Source organism: Oryx dammah, unplaced genomic scaffold, assembly GCF_014754425.2.
Source record: "Oryx dammah isolate SB20612 unplaced genomic scaffold, SCBI_Odam_1.1 HiC_scaffold_15, whole genome shotgun sequence".
Taxonomy (NCBI): domain Eukaryota; kingdom Metazoa; phylum Chordata; class Mammalia; order Artiodactyla; family Bovidae; genus Oryx; species Oryx dammah.
The window spans coordinates 28,430,551-28,449,654 of NW_024070199.1; the positions used below are offsets into that span (position 1 = coordinate 28,430,551).

Below are 19,104 nucleotides of genomic sequence, written 5' to 3' on the forward strand. Positions count from 1 at the left end.
CAACAACAGTGACAGATATAATTACAAAGTAATTCCACGAACCTGAGTACTTTGAGAAAAGCACAGGGGGCCATGGGAGCTTATGCCAGGAGAAGCCAGACTTCCAGGCTAAAATGAGAGCCAAACGACCACCATGAGCTAAGACACAACAATCAGGGAGAGCATGGCTCAGCATGGCCAGAACCTAAAACGTGGCTTCCAGCACATCCAATAGCACCCTGACCAATTTTTCCTTCAGGACCAGGAAGAAATGAAAGTCAAAACTATGGAGAAATGTATTATCCTGTTGTATATTTTTTTCAGTGCCGGTATGGTCTGGTAACCGCTCCACAGAACCTGCACCATATCCAGATATAATCTTGGGCAAGTTAGGTAACTGCTGATCAGCTAGGAGTTAGTGAAAGCAGTGCTTACCCCCAGGGGCTTCGTGAGGATTCAGTAAGAGGATTTTGTGGACATGGCAAGAACTCATAAATGTTAGCTGCCATTTTCCCACTGCCAGAAGGGCCTAAAGGACCCAGCCAATATATTTGGGTTAGATATTAAAAAGGACTTCCGGATTAGAAGGCCATGATATCCTAGAGTGGGCACTGAAGTCATGGCAACTGAGACTGAAGGCAAAAAGCGAGCCATAAACTCTCTATGGTTCATTGAAAGAGACGAGGGCTGTATGCAATGACTTCTCAGGATCTCTTCCAGCTGACAGGTTCCTGGAATGCATTTTAGCCTTGGCCTTATGGCAGGTTTCTAAGACTACAATAGTGATGTCCGCTGCTATTGAGATCCCTGGGAATTGCACAGCTCGAGCGTCCAGCCATATAAATCTGATAAAAATAGGAGCTGAAACACCATCCCCAAGTTGCTATTTTTAAAAGCGTCTGAGATGCTGGATTGGGTTTATTTCTTCTTCAAATGGCATCTCGCCGTTCACGCCTCCCGGTAGGCAGGATGCTAACGTGGCACATTCAGGGGACAGGTGCCAGAGGCCTGGGGAGGCGCGTGTGTTAAGGGCTCACACCCTGGCCCACACCCTGGCCTCCCAGCTCCAGATGCACCTGCCCCTCCCACAACCCTTGCTCCTCTGTCTCCTCCCTCCGCTCCCTAGAGAGAGAGGCCCCCTGAGTGCCCCAGCAGAGCTGTGTCCACCAGCTTCCTCCACAGCAGAGGCAGAACCAGAGAGGTAAAGGGGGTGCTCTGGAGGTGGGAAAGGAGGCAATATGGCTCGGAAGGGGGCCAGGATCCAGACCACTGATCCTCAGGGTGTCTTGACTCATCCTGGGCACAGCTGGCCCTGAAAGGGACAGTTTTAGGAGCTGAAGCTGGGTCACCCCACCATATTGCCTCTTGCTAAGCAACTCCCAGTGCCCTGCTGATGGGCAAGTGGGCTGGGAGGGGCTTCAGGCAAAAAGTACCAGAATCACTTTCCTCCTGGCCCGCAGATGATATGGGTTCTAGGCAGCCAACTACGCATCTGGCTGTGTTAAAGAACTAGAGGGAAAAAATCGTGAGTGAGCACACTGCGGCCTGAGGGGAGGAGTCTAGATGACAGTTAGCTTCTGGGCACTCAGTAACCAGGCCTGGGATAAGCTGGGGAAAGAAGAAGGGAGGAGAGCTGAATACAGTTTATTGGTTAGAGGAGGAGGTGCCACGTGTATGATAAGAGCACACACTTTTAACATTACCTTATACTGCTGGAGCAAATTTATAGCGTTGCCTAATTTCACATCAACAATAGCCCTTTGAATAATTTACAGTTACTTCCATTTTTTTTTTTCTAACAAGAAAATTAAACCTATTTAGTGACCGAGGCAGAGTTGGAAATCAGGTCTCCAAGAGCAAAGCTGGCCCTTCAGTTTGATTTTTCCCACAGGGTGAAGTTTATGTGGTTCAGAACAAGAACTGTCAGCTGTGTTTAGACCAAGTTCATTAAAGAGTTTGCAAAGTTGCAAAGCTAGGTTGATTCACAGTTCAGCTCTGTGATTCTAGTAGCTTCGGATATTGCTTTACTCACTTTGGGTCAGTGTCTCCCCTCTGACCCCCACCCCGTGCACCAGGGAGGCTGGTCTCTCTCCCTTCAGCCTTGTCCCCCGGCAGGGACTTGAGTCACTCTGCCAGAGCTGGAGCTGATACCAAGTAAGTATTTGTTGTGTGAATGCTTGATTGACAAAACCAAGCATTCATTATGCTTGGACACTGGTGATTTAGACACTGGTGAGATGCAGGAAAGACCTCCACCATGCACGGTGTGATTTAGAACGAACAGCCATCTGTAGACGCGCTCAAGGCCCCTTGTCTTCACCTTGCCTCCTTTGCTGTGCTCACGCAGGCCAGAGTGTTTCCTCAGTTACCTCTTCTCAGACCATGAACCCTCCAGTTTCGGCTGAAGCGAACTTAGAGCTGGCATTTCTGTGAACCCCCCTCGTCAATTACTCATGCCTTATACTTAGTCATATGCTGTGCTAACTTACTCTATTTTTCTTTTTAGGTATATCTATGGCCCATTCAAATGTTGATTGGCAAAAACCAACACAAAACTGTAAAGCAATTACCCTTCAATTAAAAAGAAATAAATTTAATAAAAATAACAAAAAAATAGAAACAGATTATTTTAGGTCTTATGCAGTTTAACTGCAAGAAAAAGATAAAATGAATTTATAAGTACATAAGACTAATCAAATTCTTTAACACATAAGAAGTAAACAGACCAAAAATCTCTGCCTAAAAGACAGCCTGGCTTACCAGGTGGTACTAATGATAAAGAACCTGCTTGCCAACACAGGAGACATAAAAGATGTGGGTTTGATCCCAGGGTCCGGAAAATCCCCTGGAGAAGGGTATGACAACCCATTCCAGTATTCTTACCTGGAGAATCCTATGGACAGAGGAGCCTGGTGTGCTACAGTCCATGGGGTCACAGAGAGTCAGACTTGGCTGAAGTGACTGAGTGTGAACACAAAAGACAGCTAGGAAAAGAAAGGTGAAAATAAAACCCTACAACACTTTTTCCCCTTTTTAACGACTTTAAGAACATGGTTACATGGCATTTGCATCTGATTACATTTTGTATTAACATCAGTATTAAATGAAATCTGTTGGTTTAAAAAAAAAAAATCATTGGAGTATATAGTTGCTTTACAATGTGTTGGTTTCTGCTGTATAGCAAAGAGAATCAGCTCTATGTATACCTATACCCCCAGGACACTGAGTAGAGTTCCTTGAACTGTAAGGTGGGTTCTTATTAGTTATCTATTTTATCTACATAGTATCAATAGTGTAGGGCTTCCCTCCACTATTGATAAAGAACCCCCTGCATTGCAGGCTACTCTGTATGATACTATATGGGTGAGTATGTGTCATTATGGACTCCCCTGGGGGTTCAGGGGTAAAGAATCCACCTGCAATGCAGAAGATACGAGTTCCATCCCTGGGTCAAGAATCTCAGGCCAGACGAGCCTGGCAGGCTACAGTCCATGAGGCCTCGAGGGTCAGACACTACTTAGCAACTAAACCACCACTACCATCGACAGTGTGTACATGTCAACCCCAGTCTCCCAGTTGGCCCCACACCCCTTCCCCCCCTTGGGGTCCATACATTTATTCTCTACCTCTGTGTCTCTATTTCTGCTTTGCAAATAGGTTCATCTGTACTAGCTTCTATCCTAACTTATCCTTGAGTGGGCATCCACTTGAGCCTTCTCTTTGCCACTAGCTGGTTAAGCTTTCTTGGGGGGGTGGGGTCTTGGAGCTTTGCTACGCCCTCCCCACTTCACCCCCCTCCCCCAGCTCTTCACACTAAGGGCTCTTCACCTCTGAGAGAGTGTCTTGGGGTCTGGGGATTGTCCTGTGAGTGACTTCCGGACGGTTCTTCAGCCTAAGTCGTTTCCTGGCTTGATTGGGGTGGGTGGGCCCCAGGCACTAGGCTAAGGGCCTGGCGGGTTTTTCCGCTGGGGGCAGGATGCCTGGCGCCTTCAGTAAGGAACAGAAACTAAGATGCTTTCTCACAGCCAAGAAGGAGTGTGCAAAGGAGGTGCCGAGGGAGAAGTTTGGGGGTGGCAGGCAGGGCGCAGGTCTCCTACCACTGTGGCCACTGTGCGTGGGAGAGGTGTGCCTCACTTTCCCGAGGGGGAGAAAGACACGGTTCCACGCGTGGGAGAGCGGAGAACGTTTTGTAGGGCTCATTGTTTCCAGGAGGGTGTGCATGGGCTGCGCTGGGCACATCCATCCTGGTGGTACTCACAGGCTGCGCCCGCCTGAACTCTGCGCCCTCACCCCACCAGTCTCCTCCTACCCGCCCCCACAACACCGCACCTCCCCTACGACACCACAACCCCCGACACACACCGCTTCGCGCTCGCCCGTTCGGTCTATTCCTCCGCTCCCTTCACCCCGGGCCCGCCGCCAGCCGGCTCCGCCAGCGCACTATCCGGAGTCGGCGGCCACCCGCCCCGCCCGTAAGCGGGATCACCCCAGCCCTTCCTCCTCCTCCACCCCGCCCTTCCTCCTCCTGCCTGCCTGCTCCCCGCTCGGCTCCCCGGCCGTGTGCGCAAGCGTGTCCGGCCCCCTTCCCCGCCCCACGCCGGGGCCCGGGCCCCCGCCTCCCAGCAGGCGGACTTGCCCGCTCCCAGGCCGGCCCCGCGCCTGGGACAGGGACCGGGCCGAGCGGAGTCGCCGCGCCTCCAGCCCGTGCGCCTAGCGGATCTGAGCTGCGCGCGGAGCCGTCCTGCCCCGCCCCGCGCCACCCGCGAGGGTGAGTACGCGGCGGCCGGTCCCCGTGGGGCCCGCCAGCGAGGGCGGGGAGCACCTCCGGATCCCGGCCGCCCGGTACCCCGCCCGGCGCCGCGATAGGGGAGGTGGTCGGGCCGGGCACGTGGGCGCCGCGCGGTCCGGGTCGGGGTCCCGGAGGGGCGGCCACAGCCCAGGGATTCCTTGCCCTGGATGGGATTTTCCACGGAAAGCCAATTGTCTTTGCTCCCTGGGAGTGAGCGAACGGGACGGTCCTCCTCTCTGGAAAGTTTCTAGCCCCCAGCCTTGCGCCCAGGCGGAAGAGGCCCCCCCCCAACTCCCCGCCTCCGCGTTGGGCATCCTCTGAGCCGCGGTTGCTCCCCACAACTGCCCCACCAGGTCCAGGAGGTCGGCGGGCTGGCTTGGCTGGAATTGACAGGCTCTGCTGGGGCCGCCTGTGTGCAGGAAACCCAAGGTCGCCAAGCAGAGCCCAAGCGTGGGGGTTGCTAGCTGCAGGCTGGCCGTGCCCAAGACACCAGCCCACGTTCCTGGGGGTCTTTGGGCCTAGGATACTGTGTCTGGGACCTGCCTGGCTGGTGGGCAGTGGGGAGGGGAGGGGTTGGGGTGGAGTTCAGCCCCGGGTGAGTCTCTGGGCTCAGTTATCAGTGCTGGGTGCCCCCCTGGGGCCCCTGCTGGCTGGGACCTCCCTGGCATACCTTGAGCTGCCAGCATGCCTGTCAGCACTGGCCCCTCCATTGCCAGTCTTGGGGGAGGCCCTGCCTGGGCCATCTGAGGCCTCACCTACTGCTGTTGCTCCCCTGTCCCCCAGACTCGGTCCTGAGCCAGGGTAGGGGGCTCCCGCCAGAGGGCTGGGCTGCAGACAGTGTCGGGGGGCTCAGCTGTGCCCGTCTGACCTCCTGACCACCCACAGGCTGGCACACCCTGTCGCTTCTCAGGGCAGCCTGTGCTGTCCATCCCCCGGGGTGGGGTGGGGGGTGGAGGCACAGTGTGGAAGCCAAGTTCAGGCAGACTTATTCTTTGTGGAACCTAGGGAACAAGCCTGGCACGGCTAAGGTGGCAGAGAGGCACAAACCAAAGCCATTCTCTCCCGAGCTGTGCTCTGCCGCCCGCCCTGTCTAGACCACCGCCCTGGCACCTTCTGGGGCGGGGGGGTGGGGGCGCAGGGAGGAATCGTTAAGGTGCTGAGTGCCATGGAAGTTACCTGCACAGAGGCAGAGGTATGTGAGTATTTGCTCTTAGCAGCATTTCTCCCACACTCTCCAAAGAGACTCTCCAAAGTCTGCCCATAATCCTAGAGAGGTTGCCCGCGAGGTGCCAGCTGCTTGGAGCCTAGAAATGAACTTCCGGGGGTTCTTCTCTTTGCTGGGAGCTAATTGGCGAATACCCCCTGCCCGAGTCGACATGGCTCAGGTCCCTCTGGCCTGTACCTGGCTTGGTTTGAGTCTCCACTGCGAGGCTCTTCATGCCCCGTCCCTCAGCATCCGTGTGCTGGGCAGGAGATCTGAGGCTGTCCCCTGAGCCCTGGGCCTCCCTCCCAGTACCCGAAGGAGAGCCAGGAGTCTGGACCTTACCCCCAGAGCCCAGGTCATCAGGGCTTCAGAGGGGAGGGTGGATGGTAGGAGTTAGAAAGTAGCCTGCGGTCTCGTGCTAGACCTGGGGGCTGAGCAGCGTCCCTGGCTTGGGAGTGGGCTGCTGCTTGGTGCCATAGGTCCCTTGCCCGTGAGTGGAGGCCCAGGGCGAGGGCGCCTTCTGAGCTGATTTCCCTTTCGTCCCTCACCCACTTCCCTTCCCAAAGCAGTGAGTGACTCACTCCCACTCCTCAGAAACAGATTTCTTTGGCCTCTCCACCCTCTCAGCCTTTTTAGATTCCTAGGATCCAGTTTTCTGGTTTAGAACCAAGAATCTGCTCCTCTTAGAACTGTAACAAGTCCTAGAAAGGAAGTGCTTTCCTGGTGGCTCTGCCTGCAAGAGAGGAGACAGTCAAGACTCTGCAATACAGAAGACCTGAGTTCGATCCTTGCGTTCGGAAGATCCCCTGGAGGAGGAAATGACAACCCACTCCAGTATCCTTGCCTGGAGAATTCCGGACAGAGGAGCTTGGCAGGCTACAGTCCATGGGGTCTCAAAGAGTCGGGCACGACTGAGTGACTGACACTTAACACTTTCTTCCCCACTTTTCTACAGCTGGGGCCAGACCTCCCTTCCTGGGCCCGGTGATGATCTGTGGTTTACCCACTCTGGCCCGGCATCTACCTTGCACTGTGTGCCCACCCAGGCCCTATGTGGGTGCATTCTCTGGGTGGACTCCTCCACTCAGAGCGGCTCAATAGTTTGACCTCTCTGTCATGGAGAAGGGGTCCCTCCACCTTGCAATAATACACCATGATCCTAGCCCATGAAGATGGGGTGGGGACCTCCAGTCTCCTGAAAGGGATCCTTCAGATCAGTGTCCCAGAGGGTCCCAGAGGGTCCCAGAGGCTGAGGGCCAGAACTACAGCTTGTGACAGCCCCCAGAACCCAGCTGAGTTCCCAGGCCCTGGGGGTTGGACCCTGGGTGCTAGGGAGCAGGGCAGTCAGGTAGGTGAAACCCAGAAGTGTGCAGGGCCTGACCCTCCCTCGCCCCCCCGCCCCACTCCTTAGCTGCCTGGGGGTACACATTCTTTTGCTGGAACTAGCTAGCTTCTCATGCCTCTGCACCTCAGGTCCTTCTCCATTCTTGTCCTTTTGGTTTCCTTGAGGAAGTGCCTAGGGCGGGCAGATTTGGGTGCCTGTAGTCATTAATTCCCCTCTCTCCTTCGTCACCCTTTCCTGGAGGCGCTCAGCACTTGTGCAGGCTTGTTCTGAGTGTGCCAGGAGGGGCTGCTGGCCACGCCTGGATTCCAGTTCACTCCTGACCTGTACCACAATCTGTGTGTGTGTGTGACGCCCTTTAATCTACAGTTGGAGGAAGTGGTCAAGTGTTTGCTACAAGTGGGAGCAGCTGTAGTGATGCCTGGGCCCCAGGCAGGTGCAACGGGCCTCCGACTGGCGCCCCTGAGGCCCACAGAGGGGGAAACTCTGCCAGGGGCTGCCCCGTGTTGATTGCTCTTCAGATGAGGAAGGCCATCCTGAGCTGCAGGTTTTCTTTCAATATTGGCCCCTTGCCTGGGACCAGTAGCCCTGCAGCCAGATGACTGCCCTATCTCTGCCACCTCTACCCCCCGCAAAGCCACCCTGCAGAGACCCGATGTGATTGTTCTAGAATTTGAAGCCCTGGCTTCTGCCCCAAGCCTAGGAGGGAGGAGGGTGCTGCTGCGGGGGGTTGGAGGAGGTGTCCATTTAGACCTCGAGGGTGGGCAAGGCCTGGTGCCGCTTACCTTTTAAGCCTGAGCGGGTTGGGGACTCTGCGATCTTGCTCTCCTGTGGAGGTTGGGGAGCATGGTTGCTAGAAAGAGGACAGAAAGCTGTTTGCAGAGTGTTGGGCTGGCTCACCGTTGTTTCTGCCGTGGGTCCGAACCCTCCACCAGGGTGCAGGCTCCGGGGCCTTCAGTGATGCTCCTGTGTCCATGGTCTGCCCTGTGTCCTTTGCCGGGGCAGCCTTCACAAATACCTGGCCTTCTAGTGAAAAGGGACTTAGCGAATAACAAAAGTGGTTACAATTTACCTATCAAGTACTTATTAAAAGCCTGGCCCAGTAAACCTCTTAAAAAAAAAAAAAAAAACTGTGCTGTTCACTTATTTACATCGCTTCGTGTGACCCTTTCATTAAGCCCATTTGTAAATGAAGACAGGGAGGCGTGGGAAGATTAGACCACTTGGCCAAGGTCACACAGCTCCTAAGCAGCTGAGCTGGGACTCTGCCTGCATCCAAAATCTTGTGCTTTTCAGCCCAGTTCTTTACTGTTCCCCAAACTCATCTTACCCTTCCCTGAGATCTATGAAGAAGACGAGTCTTGGAGGTGTGAAAGGGTTTGCTCAAGGCTACAGGGTGTTGGTGACCAAGGAGGACATGGCCTTTCTGATTTGCAGTCCAGAACTCTGTATGGCCCTGAACCCCACATCTGGCCTGGCTGGTCCTGGGCTTCCAAACCCCTGCCTCTCTCATCTGGGCAGGGCTGGGTTCCCCTTTCTCCTTCCCTGCTCCTGTGGCCCCTCCCAGCCCCTGCCAGCACCCACCTCTCCTGCTTTCCCGCCGGTAATTGCTTCCATCTGGCCTGCCCGCCGGCTCCTATTCCTTGGAAATGCGGCTCCCTGGCTGCTGCCCACAAGGCCTTATCCGGCAACAGTGGCAACATGTGGGGATGGGGAGGGGTCCTCTGGGGTCTGAGCTCAGGGACCTGCCTTGGCAGCTGCTCCCAACACCCCTAGATTCCCACCGGGCTGCGGTGCCTTTGTTCCAGGGTGCTCCTGGACCCCGTCCTGGGCTGGCTCAAGACCAGAGAGGATCATCAAAGACCCACATCCTTTTTGCTTCTTAGAGGTTGCTCCAATCAGGCGGAGGGAGGCCTGGTTGGCAGGAGAGAAGTGGGGGTGGCGGGGCCCTGCCCCGGGGACCCATTGCTCGAAGGTTACGGGAAGGGAACAGCGGCAGATGGGCAATGGCAGGGACCCAGAGACCTGGGAGCTCTGGGCAGGTGAGAATGGAGCCGGCTCGTTTCCTTGGGTTCTGAGCAAGTGACTCAGAGCCAGCAAAACTAGAGATGAAGCTTCGTCCTTTGTCATGATGAAAAATAAAGCTGGCACATCTAACAATGCTTCTGGTGCTCTGTGGGCTCCCTCGCCTAGGGAGGGGAGGGAAAGGTCCTTAGTGCAGCCATCCGGAGACTCCAGGAAGAAGACTCTGCCTGGGGGTGGGTGGGGAACCTGCCGTGTCACTGATGATGTTCAACCGTGACCCTGACAGGGATGGTCCCCAGGCGATATAGGCATGGGAGGGGCATGTTTGTGGTGTGAACGAGTTTGAAAACTTTCAAGGCGTTTTCCTCCCTGACTCTTGAGTGGTTTCGTGTAAGTTCCAGAAACCTGTCGTGCTCTTTGCCGTTTTATTCTTGCCTGGAATGGTGTCGAACATAATAAATGCTCGGGAAATATTTGTTTGATGAGTGGATGGAGAATGTGGATTGGATATGAGCTTGTCTTCACCGTGTCCCCGCTCCGCTTCCCCCGTTTCTTAGGGTGAAGGCTTCCCAGGTGGAGCCAGTGGTAAAGAATGCAGTGCGGGAGATGCAGGAGGCGTGGGTTCGAGCCCTGGGCCGGGGAGATGCCCTGGAGGAAGACGTGGCCGCCCACTCCAGGCTTCTTGGCTGGACAATCCCACGGGCAGAGGAGCCTGGTGGGCTGCAGTCTGTGGGGTCGCAAAGTGTCGGATTTGACTGTGCACACACACACTTTCTTGGGGTGAAGGGAGAAGAGTTTCGCCTTTGACAGGCTGTTGAGGACCTGGCCCAGCAGCCTATTCAGACCTGGGAGAGGCAAGCAGGAGCTCCCCCGAGGCGGGGATGAGCAAGAAGCTGCCCCCCAGGAGGGCCTCCCCTCTGTGCCCCAACACCAGGGCCAGCTGGTCACCTTCTTGCTCCTGTCCCCCTTCCTCAGCCCTGCCTTTAGGTCCTTGCGCAGACTGGTCCTAACCTCCCTTCCTGCCTGACACTTTATTTGGGTCCAAGAAAAGCACCCCTGGAATGGAACCCTTTAGGGTCTCATGTCAGGAGTAAGGGCTTGGGAGGGGGTTCACTCCCATTTTTGCTTCAACCCAAATAACTCCTTCTACATATTGGAGTCCCATATAAAATTGCATTCAAAAGTGGGACAGAGGGTGTCTTGACTTAAAACTCTTTTTATTCGAAAACCCGCATTGGGTTCCAGTAGGACTGTTCTTACCTCCCAGCCACGTGTCCATGTCCTCAGCTCCGGCCTCTGCTTCCACTGGCCCCTGACAGTGACTTGGGTGCCAGTGGCAGTCCCCTTCCTAGATTGCAGGTGTCCTTCAGCATCCAACTCGAGCCCGTCCTGAGGCTTCCCTGATGGCCCTGCAAACCCCTCGAGTCCTAACCTGTGACATCAGCGGACCCTGTCCCCAACTCCCCCGTGAGCCCAGAGGGGCTCAGATGCCTGGGAGGGCAGGGCCGCACTAGCACCTCTGAACAAGAGCTCATTTCCACAAACGTCCCAGCGCCTGGGGTCCGGCTCTGTAAATGCTGGCTGATGCGCTTTCTGTGATTCAGGGCACTGAATCACAGAGCACTTTCTTTGGGGACCAAGAATCTGGGCAGGTGCTCTCTGTCTTCTCTGCCTGGAAGGAAGGTCGAGTGCATATGTGTGTGTTGGAGTCAGTTCCTGTGTATTCCCAGCGTTTATTCCGGGGTGTGTTTGAGCAGGGATCCACGTATTTGAGCTCAGAGATGTGTTTGTAGGTTTTGACACAGAGTGGACCAGAGCAGAGCAGAGATCACCTGAGAAAGAACTCAGAGTGTCTTCTGGGTGCCTCCTGGCTCTGGGGTGGGGATGGGGCTGTGGGGTCTCAGATCCGCCTCCTTGTTTCCCCATAGAGGCTTCAGGAGCCCCTGGCCAGGGAGACTCTGGGTTATATTTGACGCGCTGAGCATTAGCCCTCCTCCCAGCAGTTCCACCTGCTCTTCACTGGTCCTACCCCAGAGGGATCACTGAGACTGGGGCGGCGGAGGGCGGGCTACATGTTCCCCAGCAACACCTAGAAGTCTGACCGCCCATTCCTTTCCTCACTGGTGACCTTTACTTCGAGAGCGCATATCTGATAACGTCCTAGCGCCTGGGGTCTGGCTCTGTAAATGCTGGCTGGTACGCTTTCTGTGATTCAGGGCGGGGGCCCAGAGTCTGAAGAGCACTCTCTTTGGGGGCCAGAAAGCCAGGCAGGTGCTCTCTGTCTTCTCTGCCTGCCTCTGGCCGTGTGATCTTTGGCATGTCTGGAGCTCTGATTCTCTACCAGCACATCTGATAACAGAGCTAACAGTGCAGTGCACTGGATCGGTCACGCAGCACAGACGATAGACGTGAGCTGGGGAGACCTCAGAGGTCTAGGCTGATGTTCAACTGACTCTAGGGCAGGACCTTCGACCGCCTGACTTCCCGTTGCATTCCCGGCACCAGGATGGCACACAGTAGCCTCTCGGTAACTCCTTTTTGCAAAGGTCGGAGCTGAGACTCAGAAAAGGAACTCACTGTTCTAGGTTACAGAGGGACTTTTGCCCCAGGCAGGAGCTACCTCTCCTGTGCTCCCCCCTGCCCCCATCTCTCCTTTCTCTGAGGTCATGGTTTATCTTCTAGGTTCCAAAGATGTAGGATTGTTGAGGCTGAAACCCCTGGGGCATGGCTGATGGTGGGGCTGGCTGGGCTGGGGCCAGTTCTCTGGAAATGCCCCTACCCTGTCCTGCTTCTCCTGGACCACCTGTCTGGCTCAGAGGGTGTGGGAGGGCTGCCTGGGGGCATCCTCTCAGGCTGGGAGGGCCCTTCTCTCACTTCTCCTTTGTGCTAAGTCATGTCCCACTCTTGGCGACCCCATGAATGGTGGTCTGCCAGGCTCCTCTGTCCATGGGATTTTCCAGGACACGCATATTGGAGTGGGTTGCCGTGTCCCCTTTTCCTTTAGACCTGTCTTTGGTCCTTTCCCTCTTTCTGAGCCCCCCACACTGCCACCGCTTCCCTCCCTCCTCCTTCTGATTTCTTTCCCCTTCTCCTCCAACTACCCCTCTTCCTTTGTGTCTGCCTTCCCTTCTTTCCCTTGCCCCTCTGTCCCCACCCCGCCGCAGGTCTTGGCACCCACACCGTTCTGCTTAACGTGGCAGCTGGACTTCGGGTGGGCCGGGCGGGCGCCCTGCAGGCCGTGGAGACTCCGGAGGGCCTCCTCCTTGGCAGCCCTAGCGTTTTTGACTGAGATGGCTCGTCCAGCAGTTGCGTTTGGTGAAGAGCCAGGGCCTGCTGCCCCCAGGTGCTGATGCTCTCATCTTAGGCTTAGCTTCCTAGGCCCTCACCTGCCTCCTTGGACATCTTCCTGGGCGGGAAGGCAGGCTCTCATCCTGGACCTACAGGGTCTGCCAAGAAACGCGGGCTGGTGGAGCTTCTCTGGCCTCTGACCTCTGACCCCCACCCTCTTCTCTCCAGAGCACAAAGGCTTTTCCCCAGAGGTACCCGGGGTGGCGGAGGCTGGTCAGCACAGAGAGGAGAGTTCTGCTCAGATGCCTTTCAAGTGAACACAGATGAGTGTGTCCATGGGTTGTGTGCCTGACAGAACGCAGGCCTGCATCCATGGGCAGACAAGAATAGGGTGCACTGGTGTTGGTCTGGGCGCCCCTCTAGGCCTTCACAGTGCAGCCCTGTCCCAGCCCTGAGCTCTCCTCTCTGGGCGTTGGGGCCCTGGCTTTGCACCCAGGCTCTGCTCTGTCTTGGGGGCCAACTGGTCCCCTGCTGTGGTCCTACGTGATGGTGACTGATCCCTGTCCACCCGCTCAGCTGCCTGGGGGCCGTGGGGCCAGTGTTCGCCCCCTACCCTCCAAAAGGGAGGCGTGTGGGGGCTTCCTGCCCGGCGTCTCACCCCTGCCAAGGCGGAGGGAATGGTGAACAGCTGCGCTGGCCGTTCCCGGCTCCGTATGGATTTGGTTTGACAACAAAGCTCCCTCTGTGTGTTCCCGGGCCCCTTACATAACCGGGGTGGGGGAGGCAGGCAGGAGGAGTTGGAGATGGGGACAAGGAGACACCAGGTTGGGGCGGCTGGAAGGGGACAAGGACTGGGAGGAAATGTTCCCTTTCTAGAACAGCTGGACTGACAGGCCGGGAAGGCCAGGTGGGCTGGCCAGGCTTGGGTGTGTCCTGGGACCTTGATCCTGACAGCTCCTAGGCAGAATGAGGGCTCTCAGAAGAGGCTGGATGGGGCCTGCCACTTGCAGACGGGGCCAGGGCCCCGCAGAGGCTGGCCTCCTGGGCCTTCTCGGGGTCGGAGACTCCTCCGTGCCTCGGTTGCTCCGAGTCGGCTTATGGCCCCAGCTTCTTTGGAAGGAGCGTCGGGTGTGAGCTGGCCCCGAGGGGGTTGCTCGTGCACAGGCCACCCTTCCAGCCTGAGAACAATGACAGCTCTTAAAAGGGCAGAGGGGAGGAGCTGCTGGCAGAGCCCAGGGTTTTCCTGGGCCCGAGTGACACACCCAGTGGTCTGGCTTGACCCTGGGCACCAGCCTCCATTAGATTTAGGGTGCCCACCCAGGGGCATCCTGTGGAACCCCAGGCCAGCAGCTCTGGGGAGAGGGGGTTGGAGAGAGGCGGTGTGGGCGAGGCACAAACCGGCCGAGCAAGCCCGAGACTCCAGAATCCTCAGTCCCCAGGCCCTGACTGCCCCAGTCTTGCCCTCCTCCACCCCCAGGACTGGGTGCCAGGTTGAGTGTGGAATTGCTCGTGCCTTAGGGCTTGAGCCCACAGGGGCACGAATGGGGCAGGAGGTGGGCGGGGGCGTGTCCTGGATTTGTGTGCGGGCGGATGCGGGTGGATGAAGATTAGCTGCAGGTGCAGAGAGGCTGGGACAGGCCAGGAGGGTGGTGAGTGAGCACGAGGGGCTGGCGCGGGGCATCCTCCTCTGGGGCAGCGGCCTCCGCCCCCTGTCTGACCTTGGCCACAGGCTGCCCCAGGACACTCCCCCACCCCTGAGGACACCTTTACAAGACTTTGTATCCTCCCCCCTTGCTTTCCTGCCTCCCCTACGACTCACCTTCCCAGGTACCTCTGAGTCCGACAGGGGTGTGGGGCTCCTGGCCAGGGAGCTGGGCTTGGCCGCCCCGAGCCAGGAGCCCAGGGTTTCCCTTTACTCAACTTTTGTAGATGCAGAGCTCCCCAGAGGGCTGGTTCAGCCACTCCTGGCTCCTCCCGAAGCTCAGGCTCCTTGGCTGATGGCCCAAGGGACCTGCAGCCTGACAAACAAACTCCGGTGGAGCTGGAGCTGAAGTTGAAGGAAGCCTGTGGGCAGTGCCCTCCTCGAGGGATGGGGGAAGAGAGTACCTTGGCAGAAGGGACCCAGCTGGCCCCAGAAGCTGTATGTTGGGGCTGGGAGTAGGGTGGGCAGGCAGGAGGAGGAAGTGTGTTTGTGTGTGTGTGTGTGTGTGTAGGAGTCAGTTCCTGTGTATTCCCAGGATTTATTCCGGGGCGTGCTCTTGTGTTTGAGCAGGGATTCATGTGTTTGTGCTCAGAGATGTGTTTGTTGGTTTCGACACACAGAGTCTGAATGGACCAGAGCTTGAAAAAGAGCTCAGAGTGTCTTCTGGGTGCCTTTTGGCTCTGGGGTGGGGATGGGACTGTGGGTTCTCCTGCAGGAGCCCCTGGCCAGGGAGACCCTGGGTCATATTTAATAGGCTGACTCTCCTCCCAGCAGTTACACCTTCTCTGCTCCGGCCCTACCCCAGAGGGATCACTGCTGAGGCTGGGGCGGCTGGGGGCAGTCTACACGTTCCCCAGCGACACCTAGAAGTCTAGTCGCCCATCCCTTCCCTCATGGGTAACCTTTACTTCGAGCAGAGTTGAATATACAACTAATTTTCGGAAAAGCCTTACTAATGTAAAAAGGACTTCAAAAGGGTCTCTCTCACCTGATCTTTACTCCCAGGGGACAGGCTGATGCAGGAAGCCGAGGTCATGTTTTCCTTCTCCACGGTTTCATTTCTCCTCTAGGCACCCCACCCTGGGGGCTGTGTACCCGCCACACGGTCAGCGTGCACAGCCCTCCGCTCTTGCCCTCTGTGGCTCTGACCCTGTTGGGCTCCTACTAGGAATTCAGACGTGGACTGACCTTTGCCCTGCCGGGGGACTTTGGGAGTTCTGGCCCTGGAGTTGGGGACACCACACTGAACTGACCTGAAGCTCAAGTGGAGAGGGAGCTGCCCCTGGAGCTGGGGGGTGGAGGTGTGGCTTGGAGAAGGGGTACCATTCTGTGGTGCTGGCTCGGGGGCTGTGGCCACGCCCTGTTGGAGCCTGACATCTTCTCCAGGAGGGGCTGTGCCCGCAGAGGGAAGGCAGCTTCTCCGCTGAGACCTCCAGCTGGCTCCAACGTGGGATCCCCGTGTAGTGAGTGCCGGCAGAGTGTGCGTGGCAGTCAGTCCCCACCCTGCACCCCGGGGCAGCTCTGTGTTCCATGCAGTGTGTACAGTGGACCCAGCGGCCAGGAGGAGAGGTGAGTGTGTGCGTGGTTGTGGTGGCAGGTGGGAGCTGTGGACCCCTCCCTGTGCTGGGCTGGGGGCAGAACTTGAGTGGAGAGGGACTGCCATCCGTCGGGGGAGGCCCAGACCAAGAGCCTCCTTCAGCTTCCAGGGCCCAAGTGCTTGCTCTGGGCCAGGCTGGTACTGAGGCTGTCGGCTTTCAATCCTGGGCTGCGTTTTGAGGCTCCCAAACCTCCCAGAACTTGTTCTTGCTGCTCCCATTTTACAGATGGGAAATCTGAGGCCCAGGAGATGTAGGAGCTTGTCCAGAGTGACCCCAGAAAGCTCACCCCAATTTATGGGTGCCAGAGAGTGAGCAGTTCAGATGGCTTCAAGTCTTTATTTCTGGAGATCTCAGGAACCCTTCACGCGTCTCTCTGTGCCTCAGTTTCCTTGTCTGTAAATCGGGATTCTTTACCACTGGGCCACCTGGGAAGCCCCACCATATAGAGTGTTTTAAAAATTAAATAAGGTGACACACAAGAGCTGCTGGACAGCCGCAGGGATCTTTTTAAAACTGAATCCAGAGGGTTATGCCTCTATTAATACCCTCTGGTGACTTCTCAAGGACTGTGAGTAAAGTCCAGGCTCCGGGGTGGCCTGTGATGTCCTGGACTACCCCGTCAGCGGGCCTGCCTGGCACCGCCACCGGCCCTCCCTCCCCGTCTCCAGTCACCTGGGACTTGTTTCTGTTACTCATACTTGACAAGCCTCAGGGTCTTTTGCTCTTCTCTTTGGTTGGAAACTCCGTTCCCCTCAGTGCCAACCCTCCTTCCGCCCCCTCCTTTCCACTGTCTGAGGTCTAAGCCGAGGGCCTGCCGACTCTCCATCCTAAGGTACGCCGGTCTCTCTCTGCTCCACTCCCCTATTCTATTGGCCTCACCCTCCTGCGTGGTCCTAGGGTGTCTTCCCCACCACGCACGCTGCAGGAGCCCGGGCCTGTTACCTGGTTCCCTGCTGTAGTTCAGTGTCCAGGTCAGCGCCCTGGGTGCAGTAGGCCCACAGTGCTCATCAGCTCGTAGTTCTTCTGTGCTCCTTGGCCTGCCCGTGTCCCCAGAGGCCTCACACCCCCAGCCTGCCTTGGTTCAAGGCTGTTCCTGCTGACTCGCCCTTCTGAGGAAAGCAGGGGACAGGGAGGTGTCCCCTTGGGACTCTTGGCCCTGCCCAGGATCCGTCCTTAGGGCGACCTTTACTTAGAACATCGCCCAGCAGCCTGAGGTTCAGGAAGTGGGTACCAGTGGGCCAAAGGTGGCAGAACTCTTTCCCTAGAAACCACATCTGCTGGTAAAAAAAAAAAAAAGTGTATCTGTGAGTTCAGAGGAAGTGACACAGAAGTATAAATACGAATGAGCTGACGATGCCAACTTTCACAGGACACCCCCCACACTTCAGTGTACACTCAGATCTTTGCATTGGGCTCCTTGTAACTTGGTAGGGATTATAGAGGAGTGTTTAATTGCCTGTTGTAAATGAGGTAGCTCCTAGCCCAGGCAGAGACGTTATGGAAAGCAGGATGAATGACCCCTGCAATTGGACATAGCTCTGTACCCAGGTGATGGCTTGACAAGCTGAGGGAGGGCTGGGATTCAGCCCCCACTGCCCACCCAGGTTGGGCCCTACACCCAGCATGTAGGGCTGTGCCCAGCTGCCCCTGTCGTTCCCTGTCTGCAGAGTGGGACCCAAAGAGAGACAAGAAGGGCTCGTGTCTGCTGGACCCCTGGGAGGGAAAGACAAAGTGTGTTCTGCAGTCTGAGACCAGCAGCTTCTACTTTTCTATGATAACCACCTTGGAGCTCCTCTCACCTAGCCTATCCAGCCACCCCAGGAGGGAGGGCCTCGTTTTTAATCTCCATTGGACACAAACTTGGGATCCAGAGAGGTGACTTGGCTAGTACTTGTGCAGCCAGTAAGTGGTTGATCTGGAATTCAGGTCCGAGTGTGTAAGTACTCCAGAGTTTACATTTCTTTTTTTTTTTCTTCTTCTTCTTCTCTTTTCCTTTTAGCAGAACTTGAGTTGAAAGTGTATCCCACGGACCCATTAAAAAAAAAAATTAAGCGTAAAAGGTCTTAAACATAAAGAAGGTCTCTCTCCCATTCTCACCCCTGCTCTCTTAGTTTCCTTTGCATTCTTTGAATATTCGATTCCTGTAGAGACATAGCCACGTCAGCATGTAAGTCATTTGGTCCAAGGGCGTTGGAAATACACGGAACACTGCTCTCCACCTGCTTTTCTGGAGTTTCGTCGTGTGCTTGGGAGGTCTTCTGGTGGCGTTGTGTTGACACGTGCATCCGCCTTTTCACAGCTGCATAGTGTTTTGTGTGTTATTTGTGTGGTGTCGCTTCTAAACAGGTCCTTGTGGATTTTCGGTAGATTTTCAAGTCATTTACATCTTTCGCTGTCGCAAATGGTACTGTGTAAAGATCATGATGGAAATATTCATGCAGACACAGGAGACTTTTCTGTAGAAGTAACGATGGAATTCCCAGGCTAAGGGGATTTCAACAGATATTGCCAAGTCACTTCCAAAAAGGTCACCATGATTCACCCCGATCTTAGAAAGGGCCTGTTCCCCTCCTCCTCCAGCTCTGGCAGGCCTCTGGAGCTTTGCTATTAAGCTCAGTGAAGAACAAGTCTTTCCTCTGTGCCATTATATTATGTATTGTAAGCTGCTCATTCATGTCCTTTGCCTGTTTCTCTGTTTGATTTGTTGACTTGTTTCCTTATTGACTTGCATGAGCAGATTATAGGCTAAAGGGAATTCTTTGGTCTGATACGAATATGTCAGGGGGGTACTTTTCCTCATTTGTCATTTGTCTTTTAACTGTTCATTCTCCCCCTCTCTCTCTCCCCATTCCTCCTTCACTTCTGCTTCTTAAATCTTTATGTTGTTGAATTTCCCTTTTCTTTTATAGCTTCTGAATTTTTGACTTAAAATCTGTAACTCCGTGTCTTCAATATAAAAATATTTCAAAATGGAAAATTGTCAAATTCCATATGACAGCCAGATTTGCAGATGTTAATGTTTTTGCATATTATATCTGATGTTTTAAAAGAAACAAAGTATTTAGAAGAATAGAACGGAGCCCTGACTCTATAATCCATCCCAGTCTATTTGATCTCTTGGTGAATGTAATAGTCATCAAGAGTTGGGTGATTCCTCCATTTTTTTTAACTTTTAAT

The 19,104-nt window shown here is 55.4% G+C and overlaps 1 protein-coding gene across 4 annotated transcripts in view; it reads left to right on the forward strand.

The window, feature by feature from the left end:
• Positions 1-4,573: 4,573 nt before the first annotated feature.
• The window catches only part of ST3GAL4 (ST3 beta-galactoside alpha-2,3-sialyltransferase 4), a 38,626-nt gene continuing 24,095 nt past the window's right edge, over positions 4,574-19,104 (forward strand). Inside the window, exon 1 of one of the 4 annotated variants that reach the window (XM_040255844.1) lies at positions 4,574-4,747. Coding sequence is in view for 2 of the 4 variants with exons in the window: in XM_040255843.1 (XP_040111777.1) it covers positions 14,717-14,767 (51 nt within the window). In the remaining 2 variants the exon portion in view is untranslated. Of the gene's footprint in view, positions 4,748-14,670; positions 14,768-19,104 lie in introns of those variants that run through there. The other 3 variants (XM_040255845.1, XM_040255843.1, XM_040255842.1) reach the window with 3 other exon arrangements.